The sequence below is a fragment of the Epinephelus moara genome, chromosome 4, assembly GCF_006386435.1.
Source record: "Epinephelus moara isolate mb chromosome 4, YSFRI_EMoa_1.0, whole genome shotgun sequence".
Lineage (NCBI taxonomy): Eukaryota > Metazoa > Chordata > Actinopteri > Perciformes > Serranidae > Epinephelus > Epinephelus moara.
Genome location: NC_065509.1, coordinates 36,859,912 through 36,874,876, shown reverse-complemented (window position 1 = coordinate 36,874,876; position 14,965 = coordinate 36,859,912). Strand labels below are relative to the sequence as shown.

General features: G+C 40.3%; 1 protein-coding gene across 1 annotated transcript in view; it reads right to left on the bottom strand.

The window, feature by feature from the left end:
- The window catches only part of tapt1a (transmembrane anterior posterior transformation 1a), a 39,150-nt gene that overhangs the window by 7,940 nt on the left and 16,245 nt on the right, over positions 1-14,965 (bottom strand). Inside the window, exons 6-13 of the mRNA XM_050042858.1 lie at positions 14,160-14,257; positions 13,767-13,836; positions 11,888-11,968; positions 9,764-9,873; positions 9,551-9,610; positions 9,377-9,445; positions 9,104-9,180; positions 6,811-6,980 (exon numbers count right to left, since the gene is read on the bottom strand). Of these exons, the coding sequence (XP_049898815.1) occupies positions 6,811-6,980; positions 9,104-9,180; positions 9,377-9,445; positions 9,551-9,610; positions 9,764-9,873; positions 11,888-11,968; positions 13,767-13,836; positions 14,160-14,257 (735 nt within the window). The remainder of the gene's footprint in view (positions 1-6,810; positions 6,981-9,103; positions 9,181-9,376; positions 9,446-9,550; positions 9,611-9,763; positions 9,874-11,887; positions 11,969-13,766; positions 13,837-14,159; positions 14,258-14,965) is intronic.

Genomic DNA, 14,965 nt, shown 5'->3' with positions numbered 1-14,965 from the left:
CAGGGTCCAAAACTAACACTCGCCACTCGCCAATTACGGGTAGATTTTGTCTCTGGCTGGTAAATTTTTAAGACCACTCGCCACTCTGGCGAGTTATTTTTTTACCAGCGAAAAATGCATTTTTTTGTTACTGTAGAACGGTGCTGGTATTGGCTGGTTTCCTGGAAGAGTAATGTGTATTTCAGGCAGAGACGATCTTTGGTCACGTAACGCCAGGGCCACACCGCCCGCGGAAGCGCTGTGAATAGCCTCGAAGCGCCGAGAAGCAAAGCCAGTTTCCTTTCGGCGCCCATGTTAACCGATTGTGTCATCCACACTGGCCGCGGAGCTGCCCTGCAGTGATCGTTTCGGCGTCTGGTCTATTTTCTGCGCGGACTGCGAGCAAATGTGTCAAGCCAGGCAGTTACCCATGATGGAAAAACAGCCCCAAATGTGATGGAGACACATGGGAGCAGAACCACTTGTCGACCAGCGTGGAGAAATGCGCGTCTGATGTGAATGGGCTTGCGCGAGAATTTTGGTGCGCTGCGATCGCTGCCCACACAGGTAGGCTATGTGTTGTGTCAGAGGAGAAACGAGCCGTTCACATTTCTGTCTTTGAAAATGACTGAACAACTTTCACTTGTATTGGAGTAATATTTGACCAAGAGTATCTTTACTTTCACTCAAGTCATGTCGCTGAATACTTTGTCCACCCTTTCACTCAAGTCATGTCGCTGAATACTTTGTCCACCACTGGTCAGACATTCATGTTTATACAGGTCAGGCCCTGCTGTTGCAGTCTGGTCGAGCTAAAATCTTATGTCTCAACTGTCCAAAGGAAACTGAAGTAAGTGATTCATGTAAAATTCCTTAATCAAAGATTCTTTTTGCACTGTAGTAAGAATACTACAGAATTTATTAATCCAAATATTACACTTAACTGTTGAAACAGTTATTCATATTTTAGCATACATTATTACTAATATTAGTTCACACTATTAAAATATTGATTGAGAATCGCATGCGAGACCCAAATGACATGTTAAATAATACTGATAGCAAATTACAACACTTAAAAGCAATTTTTATTTGGTTGGCGGGTAAAATATCTGCCTGGCTGGTAAAAAATTTCACTTACCAGCCAGCCTGGCGACCAGCCTCTGTTGGTTAGCTGCAATATTTTATTTGGAGGAGATCATGGGAACAAGAGGTGAACATTTAAAAAAATTAAGATTTCTCACTAAAATAAGTGCCAGATGGTGGATCAGATACATGATGAATTGAACACCGACTTTAGTTCACTCAACAACAGCGCAAGAGAACCAAGACTTGTTCATGTTCATGCACCTCCCCTGAGTTGGTCCCTTCCATGCTGACTGTCTACCTGGTTGCTGCTCCCTGGTGTTGGAGAGAGTGTAGCTGTTGGTTGTTGACAATGTTCATGTAATTGAATTTCAGTATTTCATGAGCCGATGCGATGCGATGCGATGCGATGCGATGCGATGCGATGCGATACGATACGATATGTTGCGCTACACTATAATACGATAAGATATGATATGATATGGTACGACACAGTGCAGTATGACACGGTACAACAATATTAAACATGTTGGATTTTACTGGGACATCAAGATAAACAAAGACTAAAAAAGAAACGCTCAGACAGAGTTTTATTACCACCTTACACCAAACGATCGAGACTAAGGGAGTGCACACAACTGAGGTAAACTCTCCTGATTTTATCCCAACTTTGTAAATTTGTCTGCGACAGTGAAACCATTCTGAAAGTAATTTGGTGTGAGGCTGACATTGGTTGTTTTTCTTTTAATTACAACCCTCTCTATCTGGGTTTTATCATGTACATGTGTAAATAAAGTGTGCCGTAGAGTCCTTAAGGGTGCACATTACAAAAGATTTGGCGGAAACATTATTCAAGCCAGTGCAGAAACACATAGATCTCCACTTTTTCTCTGGAAGATATGTGAGCTTTAATAAAAGTTAACTACCATATGGGGCTTGAAATGGCTGATGTGAAACCGCTCATTACCCGTTTCTGCCCTCTGGACAAAAACATGCAGTATAGACAGATGGCATATCTAATGTTACGTGAATCCCGATCATTGTAAAGACAAAGACGTGCAGATGAACATAATTGTGCAGTGAATCCACTGGGGCAGCAGGTAAAGCTCCAGGCACACGCCAAAGTAGCGTAATGTTAGAAAAGAGAGGTAGCTGGTTGAAATCCCAGCAGCTAAATGTGTGGGAAGCAGAAGGAGACTCACATTAATTTCCCACAACCTCAAAGTAGTTATTATTATACTCTATATGTCGGAGCATGCCGCCTTAAGCCTTGTAGCAGCTGCTTTCTGAGAAACCAGATTCGTTTGAAACACAAGCGCTGGTAGGAGCTTTGATGTTTGATATGACATGATGCACCATCAGGATCTTTGTCATTTTAAAGCTCCTGGCTCAGAGCAGCAGGCAGGTCTGTGGCACATGGGAGAAAAGATCTGCAGGGATTTGGCTGCGGATGACAGGGAGATACTGCCACCTCCAAATCTGTGTGTCTGATCGTACGCGAGTGTGTGTGTGTCCTGAGGTACAGGGCCTGTTTAACAGTGTCAAGATATATACATGAATGTTAATGAGGATATTCATATGTAAATATTTGAATGTTAGACCAAACCCTCATTGTTTGTTTAGTTGTTGATATTTGTCATATGGGATGATTTTTGGCACGTCAATGCCTCTAAAGTCTGCTACAGCTACAACTAACAATTACTTTTATTATTGATGAAAAGGCATATTAGTTTCTTGACAGATATATTCAATTTACTATCACATAAGACCTGCAAATCCTCAGGACTGAGAACCAGGAGCTAAGTAACTTTTTGTATTTGTGCATAAAAAAATGACAATGCCATTTAAATAATCAATTAATCTGGATCTCTTATCACAGAAGGGCTCGATCTTCCACAAGGTTGAGTGTGCTGTAAACAACCCTTGCTATATAGCAACAACTATCCTTACAAAAAAGTAACTTTGTGATTTGATTTAACTGTATTAAAATAACAATTTCAAGTACTGCTGATACAATTTTGGACGTATGACCCATTTTGGAGTCTAGACTAATTAAATTCATTGGCCTGAAGGAAGTGCTACAGTCAAAGCTCAAACTGTCAAACCATAATTCGAGGGGACAGTTCACCCTAAAATCAAAAATACATATTTTCCTCTTACCTCTAGTGCTGTTTATTAATTTTGATTGTTTTGGTGTGAGTTGCTGAGTGTTGGAGATATTGGCCGTAGAGATGTCTGCCCTCTTTCCGATATAACAGAACTATATGGCACTAGGCTTGTGGTGTCAGCTTTCTTAGCTACCAAACTGCACCCACCAACCGCATCACCACACAGAAGGACGTGTACATCTACTCATGCTCCTGACAGCGCAAGATGTAAACATTAATGACATCCTCCTGAGCTGTAACGTTAGCTAGCTCTCTGATGCTATGTAGTATATAAGTATTGAACTAAGATGCTTGCTTCCTCCTGCCCAGTGATACAGTTGGTAGTTCATAGGAAAGAAAATTGCTCACAACAAGGTCTGTGGTTTATCTCGAGTAACTGGTTCATGATTTCTGGACAGACTTTCATGCTGAGTTTTACAAATGCAACAATCTGCAACTCACACCAAAACAATCTAATAAATGATAAACAGCACTACAGGTAGGAGGAAAATATGTATTTTTAAATTTGGGGTGAACTGTCCCTTAAGGCCAGTTCAGACAAATGATTTGCGACGAGTCAAAACCATTTTAGAACGTTGGAGAAAAGTTGCAGCAGTGTGAACTAGTCGGTCTGAGCTCGACTCAAGGCGGTTGATGGTGTCACCTGCAACTCAGCTGGTCAGATCGTCGGCAGCTGGTTTTAGAACGAAAAGCTTGTCACCTGTTTCAACAGCCAATCAGCTTATAGTGAAATCGGCTGGTCAAGTCAAAATGACCACAGACGGCGTGTTCGCTTGCTGCGTACCTGCTGAGCCCTCTGTTTCCATCCTCACAGTGTGCCGGTGTCAGACAGTGGGTCGCTGCTGCTGCTCACTGTATGTGCTTATGCCCCTCCAATATAACGGATACTACTGTGGCGTATTTATTATAAATACAGTCCGTCTAATGCTCGTTTTGTTTCTGTTTTTCACAATTTCATCACTACTACAAATGCAACTGTAGCCAGTATCTCACTATCACTATCCTCATTCATGTTTTAAGAAGCTACAAATTATATTCAGCCACAAAATAAGTCTGAAAAGCTGAAAATCAGAACAGAAGTACAGAGAGTTGTTGCATAGAGATGATACACCGTCTCATTAAGTTGCATTGGTGTGAACTGCAGGGTTTTTAGAACGTTGCAGAATGGCGCATTACAAGTAGCTGGCTGTTTCAACTCGTCTTGTCACGAATCTTTGGTCTGAACTACGCTTCAGTGCCACATTATTGATCACTGATCAAATGCATACAAGTGGTGCCAATATTGGTCTATTAGTAGATTAATCGATTAGTCAAAATGGTGAACATTTGCTAGTTTCAGCTCCTCAAATGTGAAGAGTTGCAGCTTTTCTTTGTCTAATATAAATATAAACTGACGATCTTTAAGTTTTTGTGGCTGTTTCTATAAAACAATTAGAATATGCATATTTTTTGACATTTTATAGACAAAATATGTGGCAGATTGATCATAAAAAATACTGTTACTTGCAGCTATACACACAAGACTTCATGACAGTATACTGTACTTTAACCACAATGCAAAGAGTGAGTGTGAGGTTCGCCATTTTGAAGACTCATACAGGGTTGCTTGATTAGTTTCTTGGACATCACATTGACTTGTTTTAACCTCTAAATGCTTTTGAATCAAACTCTACATCTAACAACTTATAGCCTGATACTCAGGTAGTTTCTACAACTGAAGGGTCACAAGTTTAATTTCGGCACCACACACAGGATGTTTCCATCTGCTGCCTGAAGCTGGACACTGAGCTCCTACCTGCTGACAAATCTGTCTGGATACGTGTCAGCTAAATGCCTAAAATGTAAATCTAAGTGTCAGCTAATTGCCCAAAATGTAAATTAAAATGTCAGCTGAATGCTTAAAAATGTTAATATAATTCTTCTCTAAGGCGGGGAGAGTTTGGTAAACTGTGCTGCATGCAACGGACAAACACATGATTTGGAATATAAATTAGTGTTTTCCACTTTAGTGTGAGATATAAACAACAACAGAGCTTTGTTTCCTCTGTGTGTTTGTTTTTAAATATCATTATAAGACATTACTGTTTTATTAGACACAGTATGTCAAAGTGCAGAGACACAGCGAAGATCAGCAATTGAGTGGGAGGCAGAGAGCAGCATGCATATTATTCATAAGAAAGATTAAATCCCAGGACATCTCATTTACTAGATATCTATTCCTGAGAACCACCAGGATGCTCTCACAGGTCTTTTCATATCTTCAAAATAGGATGCAACCTCCAAAATCTGTGATATATTTCAAGCTGATGGTCTGTGATTAAAAGCTTTTGTGAGATTCAAAACAAACGTGATATATTCTCTGTCACTGCTTGTACAGCAGCTGCAAAAACTGAAGTACTGTTTTTTTAACATGTCTGTGCTGCATTTTCTGTATTTGGATCCAAAATCAAAGTGTCGTTTTCACACTGCATAATGACCTCAGCTGAGGGCTCCTGCAAGCTCGCTGAATATTTCATGCTGAAGATATGAGTGCACAATAAACTCTCAGTGTCTAATGTGCCGGCGTTTATTGTTGGATATTGGTTAAAAAATATATTTATTCAAATAGATGGCTTGAGGTCTTGAGGTAACAGCTAGACATGTAAAGAGACTTATATAATCAGGATATTATTTAATTTAGTATTGTTCATTACTGAGTGCCAAGCTGATCATTTGAGTGCTGGCTAGTACAAAGAAAAAAGGTTATATCCAAATGTACCTATACAGTCAGGTCCATAATTATTTGGACAATGATACAGTTGTCGTCATTTTGGCTCTGTACNAGTGCCAAGCTGATCATTTGAGTGCTGGCTAGTACAAAGAAAAAAGGTTATATCCAAATGTACCTATATATTCAAAAACTGAAATATTCCAGGACTGTTTCTGGTTTGCTGGATTGTAGGAGTCCTGATAGTTCCACTTGGTGTAATTAGTGAGGACGGAGGGTTATCAAGCGGAGATGGTTGAATAATTTTGTAAAGATACTAAGAAAATTATAAATGGGTCAATCTGTGTTCCTCTTTTCCAATAAACTTCCACTTTTGCTCTGATAGAAGTGATGAGAAAAATCATGTTGACATACTAATTATTTCCATGTTAATTTAAACCTGCAACAACTTATTTTGTTGGCCATGTGGGGGCAGCAGAGACAAGCCGCAAACAACATTGACATATCATCACTATTTAAGTTAATATGTTTACTTGTTGGCAAATAGTTGCATTTTTATACACCCATCCTTTACTGAGCGACGTAATCATCCATTTGGAGTCATGTTTGTGTTCTCCTGATGAATGTTAGTCCAACATTCACTCTCTTTTAGCTCTGTTTTTGGTCTCCACCAACTCCTGAGGAAAATATCTATCTCTTTAGCTGCTAAATGCTCCACTACATTAACAACTTAGTCTCTCACTGTGTCCGTCAGCTGTTTATGGAACCTAGTGTTTAATGTTAATTTATAGAAACGTAATCAATATAAACACGCAGCCTTTTTAAAAAAGACATTCATGATGTTTACAAGATAATCAGTTAGTGATTTACCTGAAGGTGTTGGACATCTGGCCTGGTCAGCTTTGCTGGGGCTTTTCCCAGAGGAGGATTGAGCGGTGGAGGGTCTCTCGAACAGTTTGTCCTCCATGTTGGCTCTCTTGACGTAAACACATGACTTCCCCAGCAGCACAATACTGTTCAACACTTTCAGTGTAACCAGCCTAAACAGGGAGAGGGCTGCTGTTTAGAAGGGTGTTTATCTGACTGGAAGAAATGGATCAAAAACTATTTCTCAAAAAACAATTTTCTATTGTTTAACCCTTTGAAACATCACTTTTCTTGTGCTGCTTTCAGATGCCTTTTGCAAGTATTTAAACCTTTAAACCTTGAGCAAATTGGTGCAATGTCTTTCAAAAAAATGGGAGAGAGCAATGAGCAACTTGGTAAGAAATGTCCAACAAATTGGAAAAAAAGAAAAGAAAATTATACAGAATTATTATAATTTTTGAGCACACTTTCAGTCTTCACTTCACTATTAGAAGTGTGTGGCGGTGTATGTATCTGCAGAGATTCTGCCCTCTGCCTGTATTTTTTATCTTATTTTGCTGTGTTGCCGTGTAGCAAACAGGTCTTGGACTGTAAGCAGCAGGCATCCAAGAAGAAGCTACAAAAATCAAAGACACAGGGGCGTAAAAACACAAATATAGCAGGTGAAACGCCAAGCGGACAAAGCTCGTTCCAAAACGAGAGTGAATCTGGGGTTGGCTTTCACTTTAGCTGGCAAGCACTGAAAGAGAGGATGAGGATGAAGAGTGGAGTTGGCCTGTTTTTTGTTGGAAAGGTAAGTGCCAGCGGTTAGCTAAGTTAGCTTGCTTAAGTTTTGGCTTTTCTGTGACAACAAATGTAATGTTCTTTTAATAGTACCATAATTTGCAGTGTACTTAGATGCAGTGCAGGCAGGAGGAGCCAAGTTTGAATGTTTTGTTGACTGACAACTGACAATTCCTGCATACAGTAGTTTACCTTTAAACTGACTTTGCTTGATGAATAACTAAATAATAAAATCATGACAAAGCATTTTTCTGATGTACAATTGTTTGTATTTGTTGATGGCAGTTTAATTTGTGAAATAAATACTGTTTCTTTCACATTTCACATTAGTATATTTGCTTTGTTTTGGCAGCCGATGTATTTAAGAATTCTTTCAGCAACTTGAGTTTATTTGCCAGTTTAGCTGATGGATTCAGCACCACGATGAAGTTTAGATTTAGATGAGAATAAATAGAAAAATAATGAGGTTTATGATTTTAGTCTATTCCATCTTTCTTGCTGTTATCTGGTGTTGGGATGTGGCAGAGTTATCACAGAGCAGTCTTGAGCCGCAGCTATAATGAATTTCTTCAACCATCTGGTTCACATCACACCACTGACACCAGGATGTTGATGTTGACCATCCTTGTGTGTTTCTGGGTTCTGCTATAAGGCCCAACCTCTGACACGGTGATATGACAGAGACAGACACATTTGGGTCTGTGGACCACTGCTCGCTGTGACAGGGTGTTTCGGACTGAGAGCGTGTCAACATGGCTGAGTCTTTGCCAAGGCACGGCGGCCTGTTCGAGCCAGAGTTATTTTTAAATCAGGGGGTGGGGAAGGCCAGAGATGGCACTAGAGATGACAACATTGTATTCTTCACCCTGAGGGAAACTCTTCAATGGTACGAGCCCAACAGGATCCAGCAAATGAGAGTGAGCGAGGCAATCAGCAGCTCTGCACAGGGAGAACGTGAGGGCACAGTGGTGATACTTATGTAACTGTGTGTGTCTCTGAATCTCACTGTGTGTTTATGACAGTGGCCGCATGTGTTAGTGTGACTCTGCATGCATGTCTGTATACAGCACATGGGAGTCTCTGTGCACATTTAACACACTACAGTTAAACATATAATGTAAACGTTTACATATGCACTGATAAATGGATTAATGAATTCAGCGTTAAGATAAAAATAATATGGAAATATAGACTTTGACCTCAATTTTAAATGGTTTAACTCTGAATATCAATAAGAAGAGGGAATAACAACATATCTTATCACCAGATTAATGTGCATGAACAACTGAAATCAGTTTCAGCCTTTAAATCTCCTCTTGAGCTACATTTTCACAGTCAGATTAAAATACATGCAGCATATGTAAAATTAAAATGCCACGTTCAGTGTAACAAGTACAGCAACATGAGGCTTTAAAGCTCCCATCAATTCTGGATGCTTGGCAAAGCCATCCACAATAAATGTAACATGGAAACATAATCATGACATAACATTAGTAATGTATAACAGACTTACCCGAGATAAAAGAGGAACACACACGTGTATGAAAGAGCTCCCTGCACCTTCACTGAACTCATCACCACACGGATCAGCTGTTAAAACATTAAAAGGCAGAATAAATGGACTCTGTGGTGGAAAATAATTATGGATTTAAAAACATGGTGAGCACCATCAGGCAGTGGTATTACGTACAAGTCTGTAGGAAGTTCTGGCTAATGTTTATGTGCCGATGACTAACTCTCTTCTGGTGTTTGTGCCTGAATAACAACAGAGTGCAGCGTCTCTTACCAGAACGGCCAAAGGCAGAGGGATGAAGCCCATCCTCCGGGCCACTGAGTCACTGTAGTCTGTATAAGCCTACACAGTGACAGACAAGCACACATTACAGCACTCCACAAAACTGCATTGATTAGCTGCGTAGGCTCGATGCTGTTTATGTAAGTATAATGAGAAGCTGCTTACATTCTTCTGTCGACTGCTGACGAGATCGAAAGCCAAGCTGGCTCTGTACTCGCTGTACACCTGGGAGAGAGACACGAACAATAACGGAGTGTGCCAACAAACAAGTTTTAATTAGGAAAGATAAACGGACCACATACACAGTATTATAATACACACATACTGTGTAACTGCGAGGCTGTTTTAGAAATAATGAACATCAGGTTTGGCTCTTACATCTGCAGTGATGTCGTTGAATTTGGTGATGAAAGCATGTTTAATAACGTCAACAGCAACTTCAGAGGTGATGACCATGAAGACGTCGGGGAACAACACCCACAGGTGGTCTGAGGGGAGAAAAATGGCACATGAGACTTTATGTGTTATATGTAAATAATTTTAATCTAATTTAAGAGGAATCCTTCCCTGGATGCTGCTGACTTTTTATTTCACATCCAGCATACAAAGTCACATTAGCATTAATTAGCAGTCTTGTTCTCTGTCCACTGACTCTGCTTTTAGCTCCATTTTTACTCCCCGCCAACTGATGAAACGAGACAGTAAAGTTGAGGGCTGAAAAACAAAACAGTGAGCTGAGACACACTAAAATAATTAATAGAGCAGAGAGGAATTGCAAAATTGGGTGATAATAACAGAGCCTGAAAAAGAAGCCTACGCCAAAGTGCCTAAAACTGCAGTTCCTTCAATGGCCACTGGAGGCTGGCTCCAGAAGTGAGTCAATCCTCAGAGACCCCCATGTTAAAATGCCAAATTTACAGCAAAAAAAAAAAAAAAAATCATCTCTGTAGTTAATTTCAACATGCATGACAACTGTATGTTGGGTGAATTTTGACATAGCTCTTTATAATGCATATTTGAGGGAGGGCCTGCTTTGAGTGACAAGCTGCCTGCGAGGCGTTGCTACAGTCTGTGTGTCAGATCCACCCTCCCGTCCAAATATGGTCACTTCTGTCTCCAAAAAAGCCAGTGTTAAGCTAGTGTAACGACAGCATTCACTATGTCTATTCCAGTTTGGTCTTGTCCACAAATTCAAAGCATCGAGCAACCAAACTCTCTGTGCAGTGTGCAGTAGTGGCAGTAAATGTTCAGTGATGGTTACAGTTTGCCCATGAATAACCACTACAGCTCCTCAATACCCAAGAAGTTCCCATCCCTTGTCTCCCAACTGCTGGACAGTAGTGAAGGAAGAGTAGGATAACAAACTGGAGCAAAGTGTGCTGTTCTCTGGCTCTGTTCAGAGACAGCAGACTCTGCTCCACGTAGAATGCAAAAGGTAGATAAACACATTTATTCAGTGACATTTTATCGGACGTCAACCTTGCACTTTTGTGTATTGTCAAAAAATAGACTTCAAGCATTGATAAACGCTTTAGGTTGTGTTTACGCCCGTGAGACGCAGCTGAGACGTGAGCCAGCACAGAGCCGGTGCAGACAGCAGCATAGATTAAAATGAGAGCGGATCTGTTGCATGAGACGTGCGAGTGAAAAAAGAATCTCATATGCCTGCAGTCTAAACACGGAGACAGTCATTTAAAATATCATTAAAACAAATATATTGATTAGTGCAGCTTTAAGTCATATAATTACTCACACAATTCAATGCACAAGTTTGCAGATGCTGTACATATATTTCTTTACCATCACAATCCATACGCAGTCTTCATTATATACGACCCTGTGGCTTCTTGCTGTTTACAAAATAAATAAATTCTTAATGAGCCTTCAGTTCTCATTTCGTCCATTTTAACTATGATAAAGTGTTTAGCAGATGATTAGCTGAGAGCAGGTGCTTTGGTTCTGTATGATGTAAACAAAGAAGAGCAGGCACCATTAATGCTCCGTGGAAGATAAGTAAATTAGTGGAGACTTCTGATTTGTATACCTATAGCAACAGAAGGCCATCGCTCTGCTAGTATTAGCACATCAGTGTTATGATTTCAGCTGACAGGCCACGTCTGTCATCCACTGTGTGTCTGGCTTTGAGACTGACAGGAGGAGCTGAGTGTTTTCAGACGGCTGTCACACAGAAACACCCAGCTCTCATCCTTCACTCTGCTCCGTCTCATTCACGGTTTGCTGGGAGAGAGAAGATCCCCAAGGTGTTGCATGGGGTCAAAAAACACCAAAACAGCAGGAAAAAAAAGCTGCTCAGCATATTTCTCTGGATTTATACCGTGACAAACACTGACCGCTGTGCGAGGGTGGAAATGTAACCTCTAACATGTAGCCAGTTTTTATGTATTCAGCTTTTGAAACAGACACACTATGGCTGTGTTTGCATCGACTATGACAGCAGAAAGATTTTCTCAAACTGCAGTTTGTTGAGGAACAGATGATTACCTGGGTTCCATGAGAACTGCTCCATGTTCCTGAGACAAACGATGAGCAGGAGAACATAGCCGGTGAACCGCTCCTTGATATCTGCAGGACAAAATAAACAAATTTGTCTCAACTCTGGAACAACTTGGTTAGTAAGCATCAACATTTAACACACAACTGCAGTTATGTTGACTTCACCAACATGTGCTGTTCTCATACTGCATTTTTGTGTTAAAGCAGCTTGTGTTATATGAGATCTCCATCCATTCATTTTCATCCACTTCTCCGTCATCATATTTCCATGAGATATGTAATCCCTCCAGCGTGTTCTGGGTCTGCCCCAGGGCCTCCTACCAGTGGGACGTGCCCAACACACCTCTAACAGGAGGCACCCAGTAGGCATCCTGATTAGGTGCCCGAACCACCTCAACTGACCCCTTTCAGCGCAAAGGAGCTACGGCTTTACTCTGAGCTCCCTCTGGATGTCCGAGCTCCTCACCCTATCTCTAAGGCTGAGCCCAGCCACCCCACGGAGGAAACTAATTTCGGTTGCTTGTATCCGCGATTTCATTCTGGTCACTACCCAGAACTCATGACCATAAGTGAGGGTTGGGACGTAGATGGACCAGTAGATCACAGCGCCAATTCATCTCACTATATGAGATCTGTCAGTTTTAATGTATAGCACTTTACTAAAAAAAAGTCTCATTACAGTAGCACATTTACAGCTACAGTGTCTTTCAGTCCTGCCACAGTATAGCGTGCTACAAACATCCATCTACTATGATTTAAAGACACAGATGTAAAAGTTTAGCGTGCCATTATCTGAGCTGATTATACCACGCTAGTTAGGAACACACTCAGCTCCAATCTTCCATGATGTGAGTAAACAGCAAGAGGGAAATGGCAGCTGATTAAGGCTTATTGTCTTCTGCCGTCATTAGTATACAACAAGAGTGACTGAGATAAAAACACGCTGCCTCAGGGGGATCAAAAGGGAAATGCACAGTACATTTAATATCTCTGTTTTCTGACTAACAAATCCGAGTGAGTAGAGGCACAAAGGGCTTGTATTCAAATAAGAGAATTCAACTAATTTACTTCAGTTGTGTCTTGGTTTTAATGTTTTTGCACCACAGTTTCATGCTTAACATTTTACTTAAACTCTAGACTGGGTCATAGTGTACATCTGTCCAACAGAAACAGACAAAAGCAAATGTTTTATCTTCGTGATTCGCTCAAAATTGGCTTTTCGAAAGGAGAAAATTCATTTTTAACAAACAGTATGAGGTCTTCAAATGACTTGTTTTGCCCAACTACAGAACACAACATGAATATATTAAATTATGTTATAAAACAAGAGAAAAGCAGAAACTCTTCACAACTGAGAAGCTGTACCGACAACTCTTCGACCTTTTTAACTTGAAAGATGTCTTAATTAGCAAAATAGTTAATGATTCACTTTCTATTTAATGATTAATCGACTGACTGTTGCAGCTCTACAACCAAGGGATTTGATTAAAAAGATACGAGAGGGGGAAAAAGGTCTCAACAGATAAGTTACAATTCAGATTTTTGTTTTATCATTGACAGTTCTTCTGAAGAGGAAGATCAGAGCTTACAAAGAATACTTGGTTGTAGGAAGCTTTCCCTTTTGTTCACTCAGCAGCAGTAAAGTGCTCGTGGAACAAATGATAATCACAGATCTTAAAGACAGTGAGGCGCTCTCTCTCTCTCTCTCACATCACACAAGAAGTTAAACAATGCAGAATCCAATTATTTGACCAGTTCTGGAAACAAATTAAAGCGTGTAAATTATGTTTTTGGCTCTCCTGATCTTTTCAATACATTAAATTCAGCATTAAGTGTGTGATCTCTGATAGGACATTGAATATCTTACCACTGTTGGACATTTGGAATAAGTTGTTCTTCTCAAATTTCTTGAACACACTTCCTTTGATCTCCACAAACTGTGTTTGAGACAACAGAAGAAGGAAGAAAGAAAGAAAGAAAGAAAGAAAAGCATTCAGCAGCATTTATAATCCAGAAATTACAAAACAAGGCATCATGTTGCAGCTGCGACATTAACGTTTCATCACCAACGTGCCAAGTTGATTTTTTCTGGGATACATCTGCATGCAAATTATTTAAGTAAAATGTAGAATGTGTGCATATATTTGTTTTCAGTGCAGCTGCTTAAACAATCACATCAGGGAGATTGTTGTGTACAACTATTTGTTGGGTTGAATACAAATGCTTATCTGCATGAGTGTGTATGTGTGTGTGCACTTACATTGTTGGACATCATGATGGTGAGCAGGGATTTGTTGTGCGAGTTGAAGGCAACGTTGAGGGTGGAGGCCTGGACCATGATGAGGATGGCATGGAGGACTGAGCAACAGAAACTCAGGAGAATAACTGATGTAAAAGAATTCCAGCACTGAATATCACTTCATTAAAAAGTAATAAAAAGGATGCATCTTTAAGGGATAAGGTTGGATCTTTTGAAGTGTGGTCGAGGTACTATTCTAAAGTCAATGTGGACAGGATTGCTGCCCCTGTCCACAGCAGTAAATTGCTGTGTCAGTACTCCTGTCTGCTTCTCCAAACTGGGGGCATGTCAACTGACATCTACTGTACGTAATACACTGACTATCGATAAGTGCGTCATACAACCTCACTTCACAGATCCCAACTACCCCTTTTATATTTAGGCAGGCTGCAAACAACAGTCATGGGTTTCAGTGCATCCATACAATAATCAATACAAAAAAAGAATCAAACATCAAATGCATGACTGAAGGACGTACTGTACGCTCAAGAAAACAATATAAACAAACACTATGTTGCACTGAACTCAGCTGGTTCAGAGCACTTTGGCCCAAAGTAAACTTAATCAGTTTCTGACTTTTAGCTCGTCTGTCCGTCTTGTTGGAAAAAAATCAAAACAAATTTCACTCCGGCGTCTGTCGGCCGAGTGATACAGCGCTTAAAAGCTTCATTTATCTTTTTCAGTGGTCAAACACAGCTCAGAAATCTCACAGGGAAACAGTTCTGGACATTTCATGAGACTGTGACCGGATGTCATCTGTCAAACAC